The sequence below is a fragment of the Cyanistes caeruleus genome, chromosome 3 (genome assembly GCF_971803275.1).
Source record: "Cyanistes caeruleus chromosome 3, bCyaCae1.hap1.1, whole genome shotgun sequence".
Taxonomy (NCBI): domain Eukaryota; kingdom Metazoa; phylum Chordata; class Aves; order Passeriformes; family Paridae; genus Cyanistes; species Cyanistes caeruleus.
In genome coordinates this window covers 77,611,211-77,631,355 of record NC_141703.1, presented here as the reverse complement: position 1 = coordinate 77,631,355, position 20,145 = coordinate 77,611,211, and the positions used below count along the sequence as shown (strand labels likewise).

Below are 20,145 nucleotides of genomic sequence, written 5' to 3'. Positions count from 1 at the left end.
TCCCATCTGCTGCATTTCCCCTACCTCCTCTCTCCTCAGCATTTTTTCTTTATTCTGCCTTTGCTCTCTGAGTGGCCTTCAGCCAGTCAGCAAGGTGAACAGTATGAAAAGCCAAACAAGCAATCCTGTGCTTCAAAAGCTAGGAGGTCAGGGCACAAGAGCTGAAGCAAAGGACTAGTCCTGAAGTGTTGGGCATTTCCTGCCCTGGGCAGTTCTGGCAGAAAGCAAGGGCTTTTACTCTTCTGTTAGACTGATCTGTTGAAATGCTCCTGGTAGAGCAAGCACTAGGGCCATGACCACAGCCTATTAAACAGACCAAAAGTACCACCCATGATGGTGCCATGTGGATTACTTAAAAATCACACACAGTACATGAACTGCCATTTGAAGAGAAAGATGGCTCTCATCTCAGTCTCTGAACCAAGATGCACCACATATGTGAGAGAAGCATCTGAACACAGTGAGGTTGCACAGTCAAGAGCATATCTCTGCATCAAGTATTTGGGTGCACATCTGCCCAAGATAGTGTTAGTGGGAGGGGTACCAACCCTTCCTTCCCCGTGTCTGAGAGAGGTGGTATCAGCCTGGATGAAGCACCAGATCATACACCAGCACTTCTCAGCGGTGCAGAACAGTAAGGTAAAAACCACAGCCACTATCTGCTGCCTCTGCAGTGATGGAAGCAGATATCCAGACAATCATGCCCCATTCATCCCATGCATGCACAGCTCTTACAGGTGATCTTCCAGGTGAAAGGAAGGAAGGAAGAAAGGAAAGAGTTGCATTGAGCCCATAGCTACTTACCAGGATATTGGTTTGCTTGTTGCATGTTGACCACATTCCTTCTTTGGTCTTTATAATCTGGTGGTGGTCTTGTCAAGTGTCTGTTCAGCTGGTCTTGTGGAGTTATTTTCTCCTAAAGGATTAGAGTAGAAGTAGATTAATTCACTTTTCTTTTTGTTTTCCTGGCCCTGGGTTTTGCCAATCTCTTTCTTTTCTCAATATGTACAAAACTGAAGTATTTCTTCCTTTCACCCTGTCTGATCCAGGAGAGTCACTTGTAAAACTGTGCCATCACCTACTGAAGTCTATATGGAGATCTTTTTTGCTGGTTGCATTGTGTTTGAGTCTCATTCAACTTTTCTCTCAGCCACTGAGAGCAATGGCCATGTCTGCACTGCAGTACAAAGTGTATTCCAATTTCAGCTTGTCATCCCCATCCACAGCCATGCCCATCCCTCCCCTCACTCTGTCTTCCTACACTGGAGGGGTGACCACAAAACCCAGCAAAATCCTTGCTTTTTGCTCCCCCCAGCTCTCCTCAGTAGGGATACCAGCAGGACACATGGTTTAGCAAGGATGGTGCTGTGCTGGCTGTTTTCATGCCACTAAACATTGCCCTGTGCTTCCCTGTACATGTACAAGGTGTTTGTCTTACATTGGAGTACAAGAATTGGGGCAAGGACAGTAGGGAAAGATTGCAGAAAAAAAATATTAGTTGGGGATTATTTTTTTCTTTTTTTGAGCTTGTGTGGTACATACCTCTGGTGAGAGGAAGATAAAAATCCAAGTTCTTGAACTGAAATCTGACTAACTGCCCTGTGCTTATAAAGATCTGGAAAGAGCAGGCACCAGAGTCAGTGCCAAATCTCTCATCAACATGAGCATGATCTGATCACTCCAGAGTCCTACTGCTCACTCATGAGATGTGGCTCTTGGGGATACGTGTCCCCATGGCAGGAAACTGTGTTTGGTGCACATGTGCCTTTACTGGACAGCTGCTGGGGCAGCATCACACCTCTTGTGCGATGTGCAAGGGTTTTGTGCTCAGCTGCCAGAATGGCAAACCAGCTTGTCAGTGTGAAAGAGTCAGGCCCTGGATGATGATGCAAGTCCATTGGAGTAATTTGGGGATAATCTGCCTGAAAACAGTATGCATATGAACCTTCTAGTGAAAAATATGTATTTTCTTCCAGGAGCATTTAAAAACACTGGGAGAAGAGCCATTCTTGTGTTATTTAGGCACTTCCAAAATTCATGATGAGAGTGAAGGGTCTGATTAAGATTTGTAAGGTTTGTTTTTATATCCTGCTCTGCCTGAATCCTTGTGTAGACAGACTCCCAGGAAAGTCCTGCAATTCATGTAAAAACTGTAGGCAAGCTTTATGTATATTTCTTATGTACACAATACAAAAGCAAAGCCAAGATGATTCAATTTCCATTTCATTTAAGAGAAGCTATTTGAACAATTAAGTTTTGGTTCTGCTAAAAATTCTGACAGAAAACTTCAGCACATAGATCTGACTTGAAACTTCTTTTTTCTTCTGCATAAATTGAAAAGTCAAGAAATATTTCCTTTATAGAATCTCTCATGTCTCCTTAAATGATCAGAAATTCCCAACTAGTCTCTCAGATACCAAAGGAGAGAGAACTGGCTACAGATATCTAGAAATGTAAAAATAAAACCAGAGACAGTAGGACTCATATACAATCCCAGCCAAGCACACAAACTTGTGATGAACCCCAAAGTCAAGGTACCTGATCCTTCCTTAGACACATTTTACACTGTGCTGCCTGGGTGACAGATCCTGGAAGTAAACTTTCCTCTGAGGTCAAAGTAGCATAGCAGTGTGCCTTGGTTTGTCTTGCAAAGAAAACCACCGATGATGTGCCTCAAAACCAAGCATATGCTTGGACTGTTCTTGTAATGAAACTGCAGTAGCTTGGACATTTGAGTTGTTTCATATAGGTGGAAGCAGGTTTCAAAAAGGCTTAGAAAATTGCTGAAAAATACAAGGTGCACTCTTGAAGTTCTAGGCATTGCCAGAACAACTTTGAAGTTTTAGGGGGCTTTCTCCTCCCTGTCTTAGCTTTCTTTTGTATTGTTTTTATGGCAATATTTTCCATGTAAAATAAGAAATAAGTAAACTTACAGCTTCTGCCAACATCTGCTGCTGTAGAAGGAGTTGTTTTTGCTCCATCATTTGCCGTTGCAGAGCCTGTTTCTTTTCCATCAGCTGCTGATTCAACAATGATTGCTGGGATGAGTTCATGTAACCACTTCCAGTGTTTGGATTTGAGCAAGAACTGGAGCTTGGAGTGGGGCCAGCTCCCTGGCCTACCACAGAGTGTTGTTCCTGAAACAGAAGAAATGGCTCGTGAAGGATGAAAATAATAACAAGCATCAAGAAAAGGAAATAATCCTTTTTGTGCAATTAGCTGAAGCTCAGGACACAGCCCACAGACTCTCAGGACAAGTGACTGATACAAAGGCTTTGACAGAGTAAGAAGGGAATTGAGTAACTTCATCCCTCAGGAAAGACTCTGAAAATATGCCAGGTGGTTCCAGTGGAAAACCTCAATATTGTACCAGGAGCTCGGGAAACATTAACAGAAGTAACAGAACTGTCCTGGGGATCTTTCAGGAAACATTCATCGGGCTGTACAGCAGTTTGTTTGACCACAAGGGAACAAACTCAGAGACTGCTGGTTCCTACCATCTGGTGAACAGCAGCGAGAAGCTGCAGACTAATTGCTAGAAGTGCCATCTATTCTTAGAAAATACAGAGGTGGTAAGTTAATACTTCACAGTGGGGTGAATGGTGCTGCTTTCATTCTTCCCGTCATCTCCCTGACAAGAGCAATCTCTGAGAGACTGCTAATTGAATCCCATTAGCAACACGATTAAATAGGCTTAGAGTGTATCAACTTCCTCAGTAAAATAAATGTGTCTGGGAAGGACCTTGAAGAGTGTTTTAGGGTCTCTCTGGTCTTTGCAAGGGATCTAGATCTGCTTCCTCTTCCCAGTGTGCAGCTTCATACAAAGGGATGGCAAAAAGTCATCTTAGAGGGGAAGGTGCATGTTAACTCAAGCCATGCTCATACAAGATGAGAATGTATATGGAACGACAGTATGCTGCTCCTTTTCTCTTAGCCATTATTTCCCTTGGCAGCAATATGTTTTCTGCCTACTTGCTCCAGCAGTGTTTGGTACTTGGGCCTTTACCAAATGCAGGAAATAGCTTTCTCAGTACACACACAAAAATATTCAGCCTATGTTGGATCACTCGACACAATGTATTTCTTAGCCATATAGCTGCAAAGAAAATGGGATACACTGAAGAGGTCACAACAGTCAGGAGACACATCCATTCTCTGACCCCATTTGGCTGCAATTCTCATAAGAACCAACCACATAACCCTGTATAACCTAAGAGGCAGCAGCATTTTTGCCCTGCAACACAAGACTCCACAGCGGGAGTCTGATGCTCCCTGATACGCAGCGATTCTCTCAATACCGAGGCGTAGGGCCAGGATCTGGGCTACTATCCTAGTAAAGCTCTGCTCCATGGCCATTGTCCCCCTTGGCATTTGGGCAAATAGGAGCTGACCGACATTGAGACAAGGATTGGTCATAGGTAGCCTACCCATGCCCTGCAGACCACAGAGCACTGATGTTTAGCATTTTGCAAACTCCCGGAAAGCTCATTCCTGTGCCTTAGATTTTGCATCCCTCCCCTCCCCAGTAACACACACGCTCAGTACAGACTAATCCCACTTATCTTTCTACCATCTGGCATGGAAGAAGCACAATGATTGTTATGGGTATTTCTATTTTAAAATAACTCCGTGGCTTCTAGATGGGGCCGCATGAGTGCGTAGCTAGTTAGATAAAGTATTTGAAGACTGTTACTGAAATAAAAACCATGACTTTCTTCTGGAGCCACCTGCAGCCCCCAAGGCAGTGTTACAAACCCACCCTTCAAATTTATTGGGCTCTTACACAATTATATCCTGCACACTTTCTTTCCGTTCCAGAAGGAATCTAGGATTGCTCGGCACTGCCACATTTTTCAGCCCTTATGTTAGCTGCAAGATAGAAAATACCTCCTCTCAACAGACCTGCTTGCCAAGTTGTTGCGCAAACTTTTTTGTCTTTCCTAAAATATTTTGAAAAGAAAAATATGTTACAATAAATTGGCTTTGACTTCTATATTCAAATGACAACTCTAGCTTGAACCCAGCCACATGTTCCATCCATTAATAGAATTCATCTGTTGCGTTTTTGCACAGATAGTGCAGGCTCCCCCGAATGTGCTTTCAGTCCTACATAAAAAACCCGACAAAGCCCAAGTTTTTCTTTCCCTCATTCCCTACCAGCCCATATAAGAAGTGTGTGGGGGGGATTTTGTTTTAAGATAAACTGTGTAGTGTTCATTCACAGTATCTATCAAAGAAAGCTCTTCTGTAATAGCCATTGGCACAAAACACCAGCTGCTTGGCAAACAGACCCTGAGAAAACAGTGTAAATCATCAACTTGGAGCCAGGTTGGGGGTTTTTTGCATTTGGTCCTTTCTTTGCTGTTCATGAAATGTCAGTGTGAGCCTTTGAATCTACGATGTGTTACTTCTCCTGCCTGCTGATCTGCCCCTTGCAATGGTAGAAAGAAGAACACTTTCCTAATAAATCAGGGGACTAGCTGCACGGCAGTTTGACCCTTCATGAACCAGTGCTGTCGAGCCTTGCTCGACAAAGTGCACCCTGCACTTTCATCACTGCAAATCAGACAGAGGAAGGGCTACACTGCTGTCAGGGACATGGGGCTCTGCGCCTGCACTAGGACAAAGCAGCTTTCTGACATCCCTGAGGGGAAGGGCAGGTTTGGGTTGGAGTTACCCTGCTTTTGTTAAACTGTTTCATCCTGCTCTAAGCCCGGCTTCACTGCAGCAGCTTTACTTCAACTCCCCACACCTAGACCTGCTGGTTTTTAAAGTCATTCCTGGGTTCCCATGCTGCAGTTCACACATTAGAATGCCTGACCAAAGAAAGCCTGGAGTGGGACATGCCTGTCCCCTTGCCCAGGCCACCTCTGCCCAGCAGACTGCAGAGGCAGCCCAGCATCCCTCCAGCAGGGGAGCCCTGAGTGCTTGTCCGCACGGTGTCACCACCTTGTTTCCCTGCATGAGGAAGGTAACCTGTCCACTTTGTCCCCAAGGAGGTAACGTGATGGGAGCACATTCCTGCAGCCAGCCAGGTGTCAGGGACAGGCTGGAAGCATCACACCTCCAACAGGTACAAATGTCCACCTGGGTTTACCCCCAGTTTCTGTCCCACTTGTTGGCACTGCTCATGTATGTTTCATGTTTCTCCAACCCTGCAAATGACCTACAGCTCTTTTAGGGCCATGCCTTGTGCCAGCTGGGGCTGGGTTAGTGTTCACCAACCACCACAAAACTCCATCTGCCCTGCCAGAGCTGAAACTTCAGCATGGTGACTCTGGACGTACAAAGCAGATGTGTTGCACCACATTATCTGATGTTACAGTGACATATAAAACCTATGAGATGCAGAAAAACAGACAGTGAGAGCTCCTGCAGCACAACTGTGGTTTTGTTCTTAAGCATCACAAAGAACATTACGTTCAAATGTTTAAATTAGCAGTAAATCAAAGCATTTAAGACCAAGTTTGCCTTTCACTATCCCTGCTGCAACTGATTTGTGTTCATACAAATGAAAGGATGTTTTGGCTTTTAACCCATATATGAACTTTCTAAAATAGACTTTTTCCCCATTTTTTCTCTTCCTTTCCCTTTCCCTTTCCCTTTGACCTTCCATTTCCCCACAAAGCTTGTCAGGTGCTCTGAAAGCCTTTTGCAAGCTTATGTCTCTGCATTCTTAGTTCACAACAATGTGGTTTAAGGACAGTTGGATGGAAAAGGATGTGCAAACCTTTCCTCTTTTTCTCCTGGGAATGCTTTGAATTGATGAATAATTTTGATGGGACAGAAGGGAAACAATGGTCAATTTTGTACAAAACCACAATGCCCACAGAGACTGTTTGCTTCCCAGTCAGGAACCCTGACATCTGTGCCACAAGATGAACTTCTGCTTCTTGCAGATTTCCCCTCAAAAGGAGATGGGGAATTTTTCCACCTTTCTGTTCCTCTGTGGGTAACTCATTCTGTGCCCTGCATCAGTTGGGAGTGACAGCTCTGACTTTTGCCCTTCTTTTGCATCAATTCTGGCCCAAAGAAACAAAGATTTAAAAGAAGAAAGGAAAAGTGTTCCGATCAGTTTATGGAAGCCTACACAGTGACAGATGCCTGCCTTACAAAAAGCTGCTTCCAGGGGAAAGAATGCACAAAGTTATGTTCATCTGGTGACCGAACCCATGCATGATGTCCTCACTCATAAGCAGTTTGGATTCTGTTGTGTTAATTGGCATCATTGGCACATCATCACTGTGCAGCTCTTCACTGCAGGCTTAGAGTGAGGACAGTGAAGGAAAAGGCTCCTCCGTGGATTTCTTTAAGGGTCCAGTGGCTGTCCCAACAGTGTGAGGTTCTCTGGTTTGACTGCAAACCACCCTGGACAACTGAACACTTGAAAAAGAAGGAGGAAAGAGAGAGGAGAAGGAGAAGGAGAAGGAGAAGGAGAAGGAGAAGGAGAAGGAGAAGGAGAAGGAGAAGGAGAAGGAGAAGGGAGAAGGAGAAGGAGAAGGAGAAGGAGAAGGAGAAGAAGGAGAAGGGGAATGGTTCAACCAAGTCCTGCACTGTGCAAGGCTGTTAGGAAAACCCAGACCCCCATGAGCCCCTGATGTGAGCCTCCACAGCCTCAGCTGGCATGCTGCTTTCCACAGCCACAAACAAGCTCTCCTGCAGCTGCTGGGCCAAGCATTTAGGCTTATTGAGATGAGCTGGTCTGACTCATGCAACTTCAGGATGCCAAGCACAGGGTGCTTTGCTCAACAGACAGTCTCAGTACCTGCCAACCCTCTTCTGAGCCATCTCTTTTTTGCTGCATTTAATGGAAGCAGATACAGCCCTTTCTGCTAAATACTGGGCTTTTCATGGCTGTCTGAACTCCAAGCACTGTCTGCTTGTGTCCTTGCCTCAGACAAGAAAGCAAAATTCCAGCAGGACCACAGCAAAGTGCCTGTCAAGTAAGAACTCTTTCAGCTCTAGTGAAAAAGCTAAAGAGTTTTCATATTTTTAGGAATAACTCTCACTCTTGACTGGAGTGCGGAGGGCTGCTTTCTGTGCCAGTGTATACTCTGGGAGCACCAAGAAGTTCCTGAGGTTAAACTCATCTGCAACAGCTGAGGATCTGATCTGTGTATAAGGAAGTAAGACAGACTGGGGAGAAACAGAGCCAAACAGATTCTCCCTTTGCCTTACTGCTTGTTCAGCTTGATGGGAGTGGAAAACAGCATCTTCCTGAGCAACTCAAACTCATTCAGCCTTTTTTGATATCTGGAATACACAGCATAAAAGCGAATCTCCTCAAAGTTTAGGTCTCTAACAAAAAACTTGGAGCAGATTCTCTCTAAACTGTCTGCTGCAGCTCTCTCTTCACTGCACAGGGAGATGGGGCTGTATAATTATGCTTCTGATGTTTAATTTAGACAACTGAGTTAGGAACCCAGATTAGATGATAGGAACATTCCCTTGCACTCCTCATCTTGGATGCTTCTAGTCACGGTGGAGTAAGATGCCTGGAAGAGTGTGAACACCCTATGATTTGTCAAGAAAAGTGTATGACTTTCTAAGGGTGTTGTACAGAGTGACCTAAAAGCCTCCAAAATTAACCACACAGAAGATACTATCATAGATTGAATTTCCCCTAATACATATCAGAGAATATTTTTATGTATTCCAGGAAAATTGCTTTTATATGTATAAACAGCATTTTAAAAATCTGAATATTGCAAGATCTGAAGAGCTGGTTTTGCTGCGTCTAATATCCAGAGAAACTGCTGGGTGAAGGCTGTAAAATAGTTCCTTTCAGTAATTTTGTGGAGTGTTTATAAGAAGTTGGCTCAGCCACACAGGACTATCTTCTGTGTTTTTCTCCTGAGAACATCTGAGCTCTTAGGACAAAAATTTCAGGGCCAACCATGTTTCCAAGGCACATACACAATGAAACATGGACACTAGCATTGCAATTTCACAAGCCCAGGCTGTCTGCCAGAAGTACTTCTGTCTTCATCCAACCAGGGAAGAGAAGCAAATGCTGTGTCACTCCTTCAACAAACGGAGTGGTGGAACCCGAAGAGGAAATGCGGACTAATCCCTTCAGACACTGAAACTGGAAACACACTTGATTTCTGCATCCTCGTGGTCTAAGTCACCCATTGGAGTGATATGTTTGGACATCAAGTGATGGAGCAGGTACTCAGCATGCAGAGGGGTAAGTATTTCAGCAAATCCAACTGCTGCAGGTCTCACTGGAAGATCCAGGGAGTTCAGGCTTTTTAAAATTACATTCTTTTGGACACACTGAAATTTAAGTGAACCCCATAACTATTCTCAGAAATAGGTAACACTGTGCACAATCTCAAACATAAAAATGGGTGAGCAAATTCCTGAAAGGAGCCAACCCTCACTTTGATGGATAGTTAGCTATTTGTGCAATTCTGAATAGAAACCTATTGTAGCACTTTGCCTGTTCAACACCAACAAGGAAACTGCTCACGCCCAAGATCCTTGTGAACGTATTTTCAGATTTGTTTGTAGCCCTGCCATGTCAGGCACAGGTCCATAGCCACTAGCAGGCACTCTTAGAACAATGTTTCCAAGCCCAAACTTGGGCAAAGTGGGAACTGCATCTTGCAGGGTGCAAGGCTCAAATTCAGCCCTTGCACAATCACATAGCAACAGACCCAGGAACAGCGCCTCATTACCAGCCTTGTCTGACAATCAAGTCTTTAATGAGAACAAAGGTTGACAGTGATTAATCATTAAGACATTTCTTGTTCCTTGCTGCACGTGTTGAAGGCAGCCTCCTGCCGAGGCAGTCTGGCAGATTTCCTGTCTGCTCTATACCAGGGCCCATGTCCGGACACACAGGGATGTCTTTTCCCAAAGCCAAGCACACAGACAAATGTCTTGTCTCCATTTCTGAGAATGGCAAATTCGGAATGCATGTGCATTCTGCAAAAATAATAAATCCCCAGCTGTAAATCTGACTGCTGTATATTCAGGCAAAATGACCTAAAGGACATTTATTCATGTCAGAATTTTTCCCAGAGACATCAAGGATGGATTATTACTATTTTACCATGTGCACCATGATGAACTTTTAATGTCATCTTCTGGCATAATGTGTATATGAAGGTGTCCATTTTAGAAATATTTTGTTTATTTGTAATGAAAATAACATGCACGTGTTGAAAGTTCAACAGAGGGGGTTATTGTGAAATGTCTGCATCAGAAGAGGAATGTTGGCTCCATCAGAGTAAATGGCACAACTCCAGCTGACTTCAACAGGGCTAGAATTTCCTCCCAGACCTCCATCCAGCCACAGGGGCACAGTGGCACTCTTGGCTTGCAGTGACCTCATCTTACACTTTTTGGACAAAATACCTGGTTCAGAGAGACCAGCAGAGAGCCTCCACTGATGTATTTGTGCAAAGACTATCCTGCACGCTGTATGGAGTTCTATTTTAAAATGCCTCATGAGCTCTTACTCTGAAATAAGTTTGCCAATAAGCACAAATGATGAAGACTCCAATCTGGTTTTGGACAAAACCAAACACAACAATTTGTTCTGCTTCAGCATTACCGTCTGCAATGCCTGCAATGTGCAATATCTACACTACAGAAGGCCAAGCCCTTTAGTTTATCATCACACAATTGTAGGAAACCAAATGAGGGAGGTTTAAGAAACTGCCCCTCCTCTAGCTGGAACAAGATCTGGTGTGAGGGGACCTGTTCTGCCTAGTGCTACAGGACAAGGTACGTGCACACTCGCAGGCTCTGTGCTTCCACTAAGGAGTGGTAATTTCCAGCTGAGGCAGTGAAAGCTTCCTAAACTGGTTGAATTAGACACTTGTGATTATCTGTCTGTATCTTTAGTAGGAGTATATATTATCTGTGTATATGTATACCTTATTCATCTAATATATGTTCTTGTCTCACTGCCACATGATTATTGTCTTTCACAAAAATTATCTAGCCTGAGGTCAATACAGAAAATTCCAGCCCACTTAGAAAAGCCATAGCCAATCGAAGCAAGAGTCTTGCAAGGGGAAACGCTGGGTAATTCAGTAACAGGAGACTCTCTCATACATACATGTTTATATTTCAATGTTCAGTTTACAAAGCAGTGCTAAGAAAGACACTGGTAGCAGGCTTATGTATAATGTAGCCTTTTTGGCATCTTGCCTTATCCTCGTGTTTCCCCCCGGCAGGCAACTCTGACAATCACAGTAAACCAAAGGGTACGTGGGCACTGTACAGGGAGCTGTGCTCCAGAGGTTACTGTGGAGACCCAGGCTCCTAGGATTCCATGGAGCCAGGTGAATGAGGTAGATTATATATTATTCACCCTCCCTATTAATTGTCTGCAGTTTAAACAAATTTGTGTCACTTGTAATTAACAAGCACCAAAAAAAAAAAAAAAAAAGAAGAAAAAAAACTATGATATAATATTTCCTCAAGCAATAAAAAAAGCAAAGCAAATACCATAAATGCTAATTTTTCTGCAGGAGGAGGGAGCAGGCAACCTGAACAAAATATTCAATGAAGAAAGAAGAAATAATTAAACATGCAGAACAATAACAACAACAGAAAAACCACATCACTGGAGCCAAGCACTTCAATTCAAATGAGCACAACATGGGTGACATGACTGTCAGAGACACATACTAAGATCAAAGCTCTCCTGCTGAGAATACACAGCAAGAACATGAGCATCCTTAAACTGGAGCCTGCTGGGATCAGCCTTCTGACACCAACAGCTCCAAACTCTGATGGCAAATGATGGCCAAGACTGAAATCAATGTGTGAAGAATGGCTCTGGCCTGCGTCTCCCCGCACTGATTGAAGCTGCAGAAGGGACGTGCCTCAGGTGGGACTGGATCTCTTGGTTCCCACTTACCTGTCCCAGGACAGTGACTGGTGCTAAGCAAAATCAGCATCTGGAGCTGGTAGCCAAGCGTCACTGGGCACAGAAGCAGGGAGTGGGACAAAACCAAACGGTTTCCATGTGGGACAGCCCACGGCGCTGGTGCAAGTGCACAATGCATGGTTCAACAGAGCAGCTTTTACTGCCCATCTGTGCCGTTCTAAATGAGTCCTTATCACACAACCCCAACTGTGGTCTTCCCTCTCCTTCATTTATAACAACCACTGGTCTTGTTATAAAACAACTTAATTTGATGGGAGTTAATTTGCAGGAGCTGACATAAACCTAAGCTCCTGCCATCCCCTAGCACTGTCTTGATGAGTGTGATAAAATGGTGCCAGTGACTGCAGCAGCCTGAGGGTTTGACAAATCTACCTATCCCTCATCTGTCTGTGCCAACATGTGAAAATACTAGATTTCCTAAAAAGCGCTCCTGGAATTTGACTAGTTTTTCATTACCATCTCAAAATGTAGGAAGCAATGTGGTTTTCTCAGGTATCCTAGCAGTTCCAAACACTTCTTTGGGTCAGGCAAAGAGTAAAGTCAGGACCCTGAATTTTAGGAAAGCAAAATGCCAGCCATTCAAAGGGTTAGTCAGTAGGACTGCCCTCAGGGATAAAGGAGCACATCAGAGCTGGCAGATCTTTAAGAATGCTTCCCATAGAGAACAAGACCTCTCAATCCCCAGCTGTAAGAAATCAGGTAAGGGAGGCAAGAGACTTACATGGATGAGTCAGGATCTGCTGGTCAAATTAAAAGGCAAGAAAGAACTGCACAGGTAGTTAAAGCAAGAACGGGGATCCCAGGAAAAGTATAGGAATGGTTCCCAGCTGTGCAGGGACGGGGTCAGGAAGGCCAGTGTGGCTGGAGCTGAACTTGGCAAGGGATGCAAAGAGTAAGAAGAAAGGCTTGTACAGCTATGTCAGCCAGAAAAGGAAAGATAAGGAAAGCTTTACCACCTCAATGAACATGACCAGCAAACTGGTAAGAATGGATGATGAGATACTCAACAATCTTGCCTTAGTCTTCACTGGCAATCTCTATTCCCACTTCTAGGTTTAAACTAAAACAGTCTGGATATAATGAAGAAATTTTTTTATGAGATAGGTGAATCACTGGAACAGGTTCCCCAGAGAAGCTGTGAATGCCCCAGCCCTGGAAATGTTAACAGTCAGGCTGGAAGAGACTCTGAGCAACGTGACGTAGTGGAAGGTGTCCCTGCCCATTGCAGGGGAGTTGGACTAGATGATCTTTAAAGGCACCTTCCAACTCAAACAATTTTATGGTACTAAGACTCATTTTCTTGTAGGAGTAAGAGAGTTAGACAGAGCTCATCCACTTCTGCTTTCAGCCCCGCAGAGTTTAGCTCTTTGCCTGGCCAGGATCCCCATCATGGGAATTGATCTGGCCCCTCATTGCCCCTCTGGTAGCATTACCAGGCATGGTGGTTATCTGCTGCAGGAATGAAAGTTTTTTTCAAAGGTGACATAGGCCACTAATGCTCCATGATGGCACAGGCCCTTCAAGGAGCACCTGGCATCTCACTGAGCTCGAAGAAAAGTGCAACAGTGCTTGGATATAGTGAGTTGTTTCTTCTGTTCTTTATCTCCAACCTTTAAAAAGCTGAAGTGGAGCCAGCTAGAGAGGTCAGAATATCTCAATCCACCAGGGACCAGTCCTGCCTTGGACAGCATGCCTGCGAGGAATTATCTGAGGAAAGTCTTCCTTAAATCAGATGAAGTAAAAAGTGAATTATACTTCTGGCATTTATTTAAGCTATTTACTGCCCAAATCTTGCAGCGTGGGAAAGAATAACAGACTATCCAGAGCCTGCCATATGCCAGCTATCAGATAACGTGTGACTCCGGAGAATGGGAAGGTTGGTGCCAACAAAAACTTTCTCGGACGACTTCTGCTCATTTTGTATTATTCTTGTACAAGAGCAGTAAAAGCCTGTTTTGCATCCCTGTTTTTAAACAGACTTAGTCTCTTATGAAAAAGAACAGGTGGACAGGGTATCACTGTCCTGTTTTCTTTCTCTGAGCAATGGAAAGTACCAATGCAATTGCCTTTGTCAAATCACTTTCATATTTTGTTGTGGTATTTCCCACATTTGGGATATAGCAAAGGTAAATGCCCCACTGAGCAAGGAGTAGGGGGCTCTGGATAGCCTTTTATACTCACACTGTCTGCCCTGCCAGACAAGCCATGGGCTCTGCTTGGGGGGGGACACAGTGCTGTCTTTGGGCAATGCCTTTGAAGAGACACTGGAGAGGTGCAAGTTCTGCCCCCATCTTCACGTGGTTGGTCACAGCCACACAGTTTAATAAACACATAAACTAAGAAAAGACCCTGTTTATTGGTATCAGACTTTTTAGGGGCCAGAGTGTATCCTTCTCACTGTCTGGTGGCAGAGCTGAGGTGATAAAAGGTACAGTAAGGAGCTTTCACTGGCATCTGCAATGCCCATGGAGCTGTGTTGGACCAGACAGCTCAGATAAAGCCGTGAAATAGAAACACCCAGCTGACCACTTAGCTGTGCTTACAAGGAGAGAAAGCAAAAGGAGAAACCAGCTGAACTAAATGAACTACATGAGTTGTACTACATTTTGCAAATAGTTGGTTAGACACCACAGAGGTAAAAAAAACAAAGGAATTGGCTTGGTTTGATTTGAATTCCCTGTAGAGGTCATCCCTTCACAGTCCTGGCAGTTGGACAGCAATAGAGGGAAAGGGAGAAGTGTTCATTTATTGCAAGCTTGGATTATTTTGGATTTTAGATATTCCAAACCTTCATATTTTCTCTACAGCAAAATCATCTTAATCTGTGACATCCTTTTCCTATCCTAAAAAGCAAAAGTTGGATTCATTCTTGGGCCATAGACAGCACGTGTCTCCTTTAACTTAAAAATGAGGTTTAAATGGGATTTACTTGGCTCACTGGTTTGTACTATCTGGCATTGAAAACCATTTTACCCAATGAGTGCTTTGCAGGCTATTCTTGCAAACGACCTTTTCTGTGAGTCACACAAAAATTTCTGGTAAGTTTTTAGAACACACAGGCAGGAGAAGGCTACCAGGAGACTCTGTGGATTCAAACAACAGGAGACTCTGACACAGGAGACTCCACATACCTTTGTTAATTAGGAGAAGGGCAAAAATCTTTTGATGGGTCAAGCTGTGGGTTCAGAATATTCAAAATATCATGACAGAAGTTTGATACTGGATAGCAAGGAGTTTTGATGTGGCATTTGTGGGGTTTGATGCCAAAACTTGTGATAAATTGTACTAAGGTTACCAGGGGTCTTGATAAAACATCTGTAAAATACTGTGTCCCTCTTGTTATTACAAATATAGAAGTGATGGAAAATAATGAGTTTTAACCAATGACATAAAGCACCTCAAATGGCTGTTGAAATATGTATGATTATGTAAATTAGATTGCTTGAGCTAGAAAGGGCAGATTTACACAGTAGTTGGTTGGCGGGTTAAAGAACTCTTTCTACATACATCTTGTTCTCCAGACCAGAGGTGTCAAATTCAGGGAATAACCCCTTACTAGCAAGGTCTTGCTCTGTAAAAATGCTTCCTTGATTTTTAATAATGTTAGTTATGCCTCTTGATTTCTGCCCTGCTTCTATGTAATATTGTTTGTGTGACTAATCCAACTTGAATCTTACAAAAACAAAGTGTTAATTAAGCTTTATCTAATCTCAATCTAATCTGACAGCAGCAACCCCCATCTGCTGTTCTGCTGTGCGCTCCTATTTGGACCACCTACTATACATGGATAATTAGGTGTCGCAACTACTATGGCATCTGAATTCAGGAGAGTGCTGAGTGATTCTGACAGCCATCTTTACAGCTGGTCCCACCAGTCCTCGCTTTCCTAGACAAGCAGTGGGCTGGATTTAGTGTATTATCCTGTCTAGGAGCCAGAAAAAAGCTTGTTCCATGCCATCAGAAAGTTTGGTACCTAATCCAGTCACCAGGGCTCTCCCACTGTTTATGGAGTTCACATCATTGTCTCCAGAGGGTTACTGGCCAAGTCTGGCCTCTGAAATGAATGGGATGAGTCTGGAGGTGCCTCTCTTCTCCTGCTGACTGGAGGAGTGTGGAGGAGCAAATTTGGGCATGAGACTATACAATGAAATGAGACAATTCTCATCTGATTGTAAGAAATCTGGCTAAGTACGTACATGGGCACCAAGTCTGTAGTCACAGAGGTAGGAGACAAATGCAAATGCATTGGAAAGATCCCACTGGGCTTTGGACCAGGCTCTGTCATACAGACAGGTTAATAAGTGTGGGACATGGAGACCAGCGTGCAGAGAAACACAAATCCAAACACCCTCATGGTCAGACATATTTACTTCTGGCCTGAACCTCTCAAATCCTCTGGGGGAATTACTCCAACCAGTGTTCACCTTGTACACACAGTCATTTTACAAGGCTAAGGGATGATTTAATGTATTCTTCTCCCTTGCTCAAATCAGTTATCCAGTCTTTGTCCACACACACTGCATGACCTGATTTTCCTCTCTGAGATAAGTCTTCCTAAGCTGTTAAAAGCTTGTCTGAAAAGCCAACTCAGAGGTCAAGTGAGCAGGATTTCATCATTTCGCTGGATATCTTTAAGGAGAAAATGAAAACTTTGTGTTACACTGCTAGTCTGACAGCATTAGACATAAGGGTCCAGTGAAATCTTGCAATGCTCACTCCACTGGTGGAAAGCACAACTTCTTGATATAACAGTGGTTCCTTAGCCAGGGCAGCTATCAGTTTAAATAAATTTTAAAAAAACCAAAAACACCCAAACAAAAAACAAAACAAAACAAAACAAAACAAAAAAAAAGGAAAAGAAACATTAAATTAATCATGAGGGTCAGTCAGACACCTTGCAATCTGTTTTAAGTAAAGGTCCCCAGAGAGCCATCAGAAGGCCTTTTCTTTGCTCCATGAATTTGGAGAGAAATTCTCTGCTGAAATTATGGGCAAAACTCCCAGCAGCTTAAGTGGGGTCATGGGCTCCCCAAGAGTTTGCACAACTCTGCATGCAGAAGGGTACCTGGCTTCTGCAAGGAGCAGACCTTTAAAGGCACGGCATACTGAAAATCTGTGACATAAATGGCACAATGGATACACAGATAAGGAGACAGCAGCTGATCTATTCCTTCCTAACAAAGAAGGACAGCCCTCTTTACAGCTGAGAGACCTATCAGCATCTTTGATATCATTGTTCTTGGGGGAACTGCTGAATAAAGGGTCTCTGTCTTTTTGAGCATAATTACAACTGATTTTTTTTTTTTCCCTGATAAAGAATGTAGTCATTGAGCCAGAATGGCATTATTTGATGACTTAAATTCATCCTCTAATCCCTCCAAAATGGTATAAATTATTGAACAAGTCACTCAACCCTATAAAAGCACTTTAAAAACATTTTGTTCAGCATGATAATGATCAGACAGAATGTAGCAAGAGTTACAGTAAATTAGACTCATGCTCCAAGCTGGCTGCCACTCAATATACTCATAGCTAAATTCTCACCTACTGAGTAAGACACTCTGTCATGGATAAATTAAGACATAGTCAGTTTGAAAGTGTGTTGGCAAGGACCTTTAGTTCCTTCCCATTTTTTACAGAGAACATCCATGTGATTTCTGGAGGTACTATCAGAGAGATACACAATGTTATGCCTTGGAGAGATGCTGTGATATCTCTGAGCAAGCTCAGAAACAAGGAAAATTAGTTTGGGTAGAGGTATTGTTCCCAGAACACCATTTCCAGCATGCAGATTAACTTCTCAGCTTCTGCCTGAGTTTCTCTGCTGCCAGCCTCAAGTGGTGCCACAAGTTAACCCTAAGGTGCCCAGAGGTGAACATCCCTGCTTAGCAAACCACATCCACCAGCATCAGAGCTGCTCCTGCAGTGTTCTTGTGCTCTAAGTGAGCAGATCTACCCCAAATCCAAGACCAACACCAATGAAAGAAAGCCTTGCTGTGCCCACCATGTCTCATTGATACCACTTGCCCTTACATGGGAACCATGATGCCCCAGTACAGCGAGGCCTCTCAGTGTCACGGTACTGGGATAACAAAGTGAAATCCTCATCTCCACTGATGTCTCTCATGATCACGTATCACTGGTGAGCACAGCAACTGCAGATAAGACCCCTGAAATACTCAGCTGAGGACATGGTTTGACAGTGTCTGTAATCATCCAAAATTTGTTAGTTTTTATCAGTATTATTGGTGTGACAAAACAACTATTCATGATGCTCCTTAACTCTGCTTGAGTGTTATCACTTATAGTGACAAATAAGGCATATTACAATAATTACACCAACAGTGCTATAAATTCTGCATTTCTCTGAATTTCTGATAAGTAGCTGGCAATTTTACAAAATTGAATTGCCTTCACTAAGCATCAGAATGTGATTCCCTGTACTCTTGTCTAGGAGAGCTGCTAGAATCCTTAGATTTGGCACAGTCATGGACTAGCAGATACTTTCAAGCTAGGTCCATTTTGAGGAATTTGACCCATCTTACAAAACAGTCTAGGTTTGTTCCTTTGCTGGAATGGAGAGCCAGTGTGCTTGAGAAACAAGCCAAAGCACTGATTCTGCCCAGTTGCCAATGTATTCTGGGAAATTTCTGCCAACAAGCTAAACTTCATCTTGTTTCTCTTCATTGTAACTGATGCCTCAGCAGAAACCCTGGCCTGACCTCCTCTGCTGCCCTTAATTCTGTGCAAAAATCAGTGATACATCTGCAACACAGCAAGAAGTAGTACAAGTTTCCATATGAGTAACAGTGGGTTGCAACAGCTTTCTCCTATCCCAGATTCTATTCTATTCTATTCTATTCTATTCTATTCTATTCTATTCTATTCTATTCTATTCTATTCTATTCTATTCTATTCTATTCTATTCTATTCTATTCTATTCTATTCTATTCTATTCTATTCTATTCTATTCTATTCTATTCTATTCTATTCTATATTAACAAGCATAAGAGCTACTAAACAGCTCCGGTTACCTGAGTATCCTGTTTCCAACAGCAACTGGTAATAAATACCTGGAGTACAGGAAACAGAGGGCAAACAGATCTTTTCTCCCCCTCATACAACTTCTTCATCTCAATCGTACCTGCATGCCTTCATCAGGCCCTCCCAGATTTCTCTTGATCACCTTCACTGCCTTTCTCTGATCCTCTTCTAGAGAGAACAGAACTGCACTGCAGCATTCAAAATGGGAGTGAATTGTGAATCATGAGTCAAAACATTGGGGTAATGATGTTTTGTAGTCTGCTTTCTATTCCCTTGCCAATATTTTGTACCTGTTAGTTGCCTTTCCACTAACTGTTGACCCTGATATTTTCAGAGAATTATTCATAACAACTCAATATATCTCTGAGAAGTGGCAGTTAAGTCAGAGCTCATGATTTTGTACATAGACACAGGATTGTTTCTTTTAACCATGTCTGTTACTCTGTATTTCTAGACATTCAGCGTTTCATAGTCATTTATTTGCCAGGAAGTTTTGTTGGTTTTTTTTTTTTGCTTTTTTTGAGCTGACTTTTAGTTTTATGCTGAGTAATTTCTCCTCTGAGCAAACTTTTTCACTCTGTTGCCCCTTTCAATAGATGTTACACATCAAAGATCTTGGCTTTAATCCCAATGATAAAATTCCTTTATTAAGAACCTGACCATCTATTCACACTTTTTTCCCCCTAACTTGATTTGGCTGTCTCTTAGCCCATTGATAGTCTGAACTTTGTTGAATAAGAGTCTCCACATATCCATATTTATATAGCAACCAAAACGAAATGGAGATTACTCTTAAATGAAATGGGGAGCAGAAGACAGGTGTATGCTAAAACAGACCCCAAATCCATCTACACTGGCACTTCCAGCTAACATTCCTGGCTGTACATTCTATAACCAGCCAGCAGACCACATCCAAAACACAGGAAAAAGACCCAAGAATCCCAATATCCTATGTTCTGGTATTTAGAAGTGCCAAAACAATCCTATGCCAGCCAGAATGGCCCCTCAGGGACCTACTGGCTCAGTCCAAGACTCTCCTTGAGTCACCCTGTCCATGAACTGGCCCTGTACATACACAGCAGAAAGCATAAACCTGGTTTCTGCTGGCTTTCTGCCTACTTGGGGATGCCTGTACTTGAAAAATCTCAGTTGCCCTTCGAGAACAGATGTCCATAGCTTTCATAGGATTG

The 20,145-nt window shown here is 43.2% G+C and overlaps 1 protein-coding gene across 1 annotated transcript in view; it reads right to left on the bottom strand.

Moving 5' to 3' along the window:
• The window catches only part of MAML2 (mastermind like transcriptional coactivator 2), a 209,154-nt gene that overhangs the window by 9,707 nt on the left and 179,302 nt on the right, over positions 1-20,145 (bottom strand). The window contains exons 3-4 of the mRNA XM_086882025.1: positions 2,934-3,137; positions 805-916 (exon numbers count right to left, since the gene is read on the bottom strand). Of these exons, the coding sequence (XP_086738151.1) occupies positions 805-916; positions 2,934-3,137 (316 nt within the window). The remainder of the gene's footprint in view (positions 1-804; positions 917-2,933; positions 3,138-20,145) is intronic.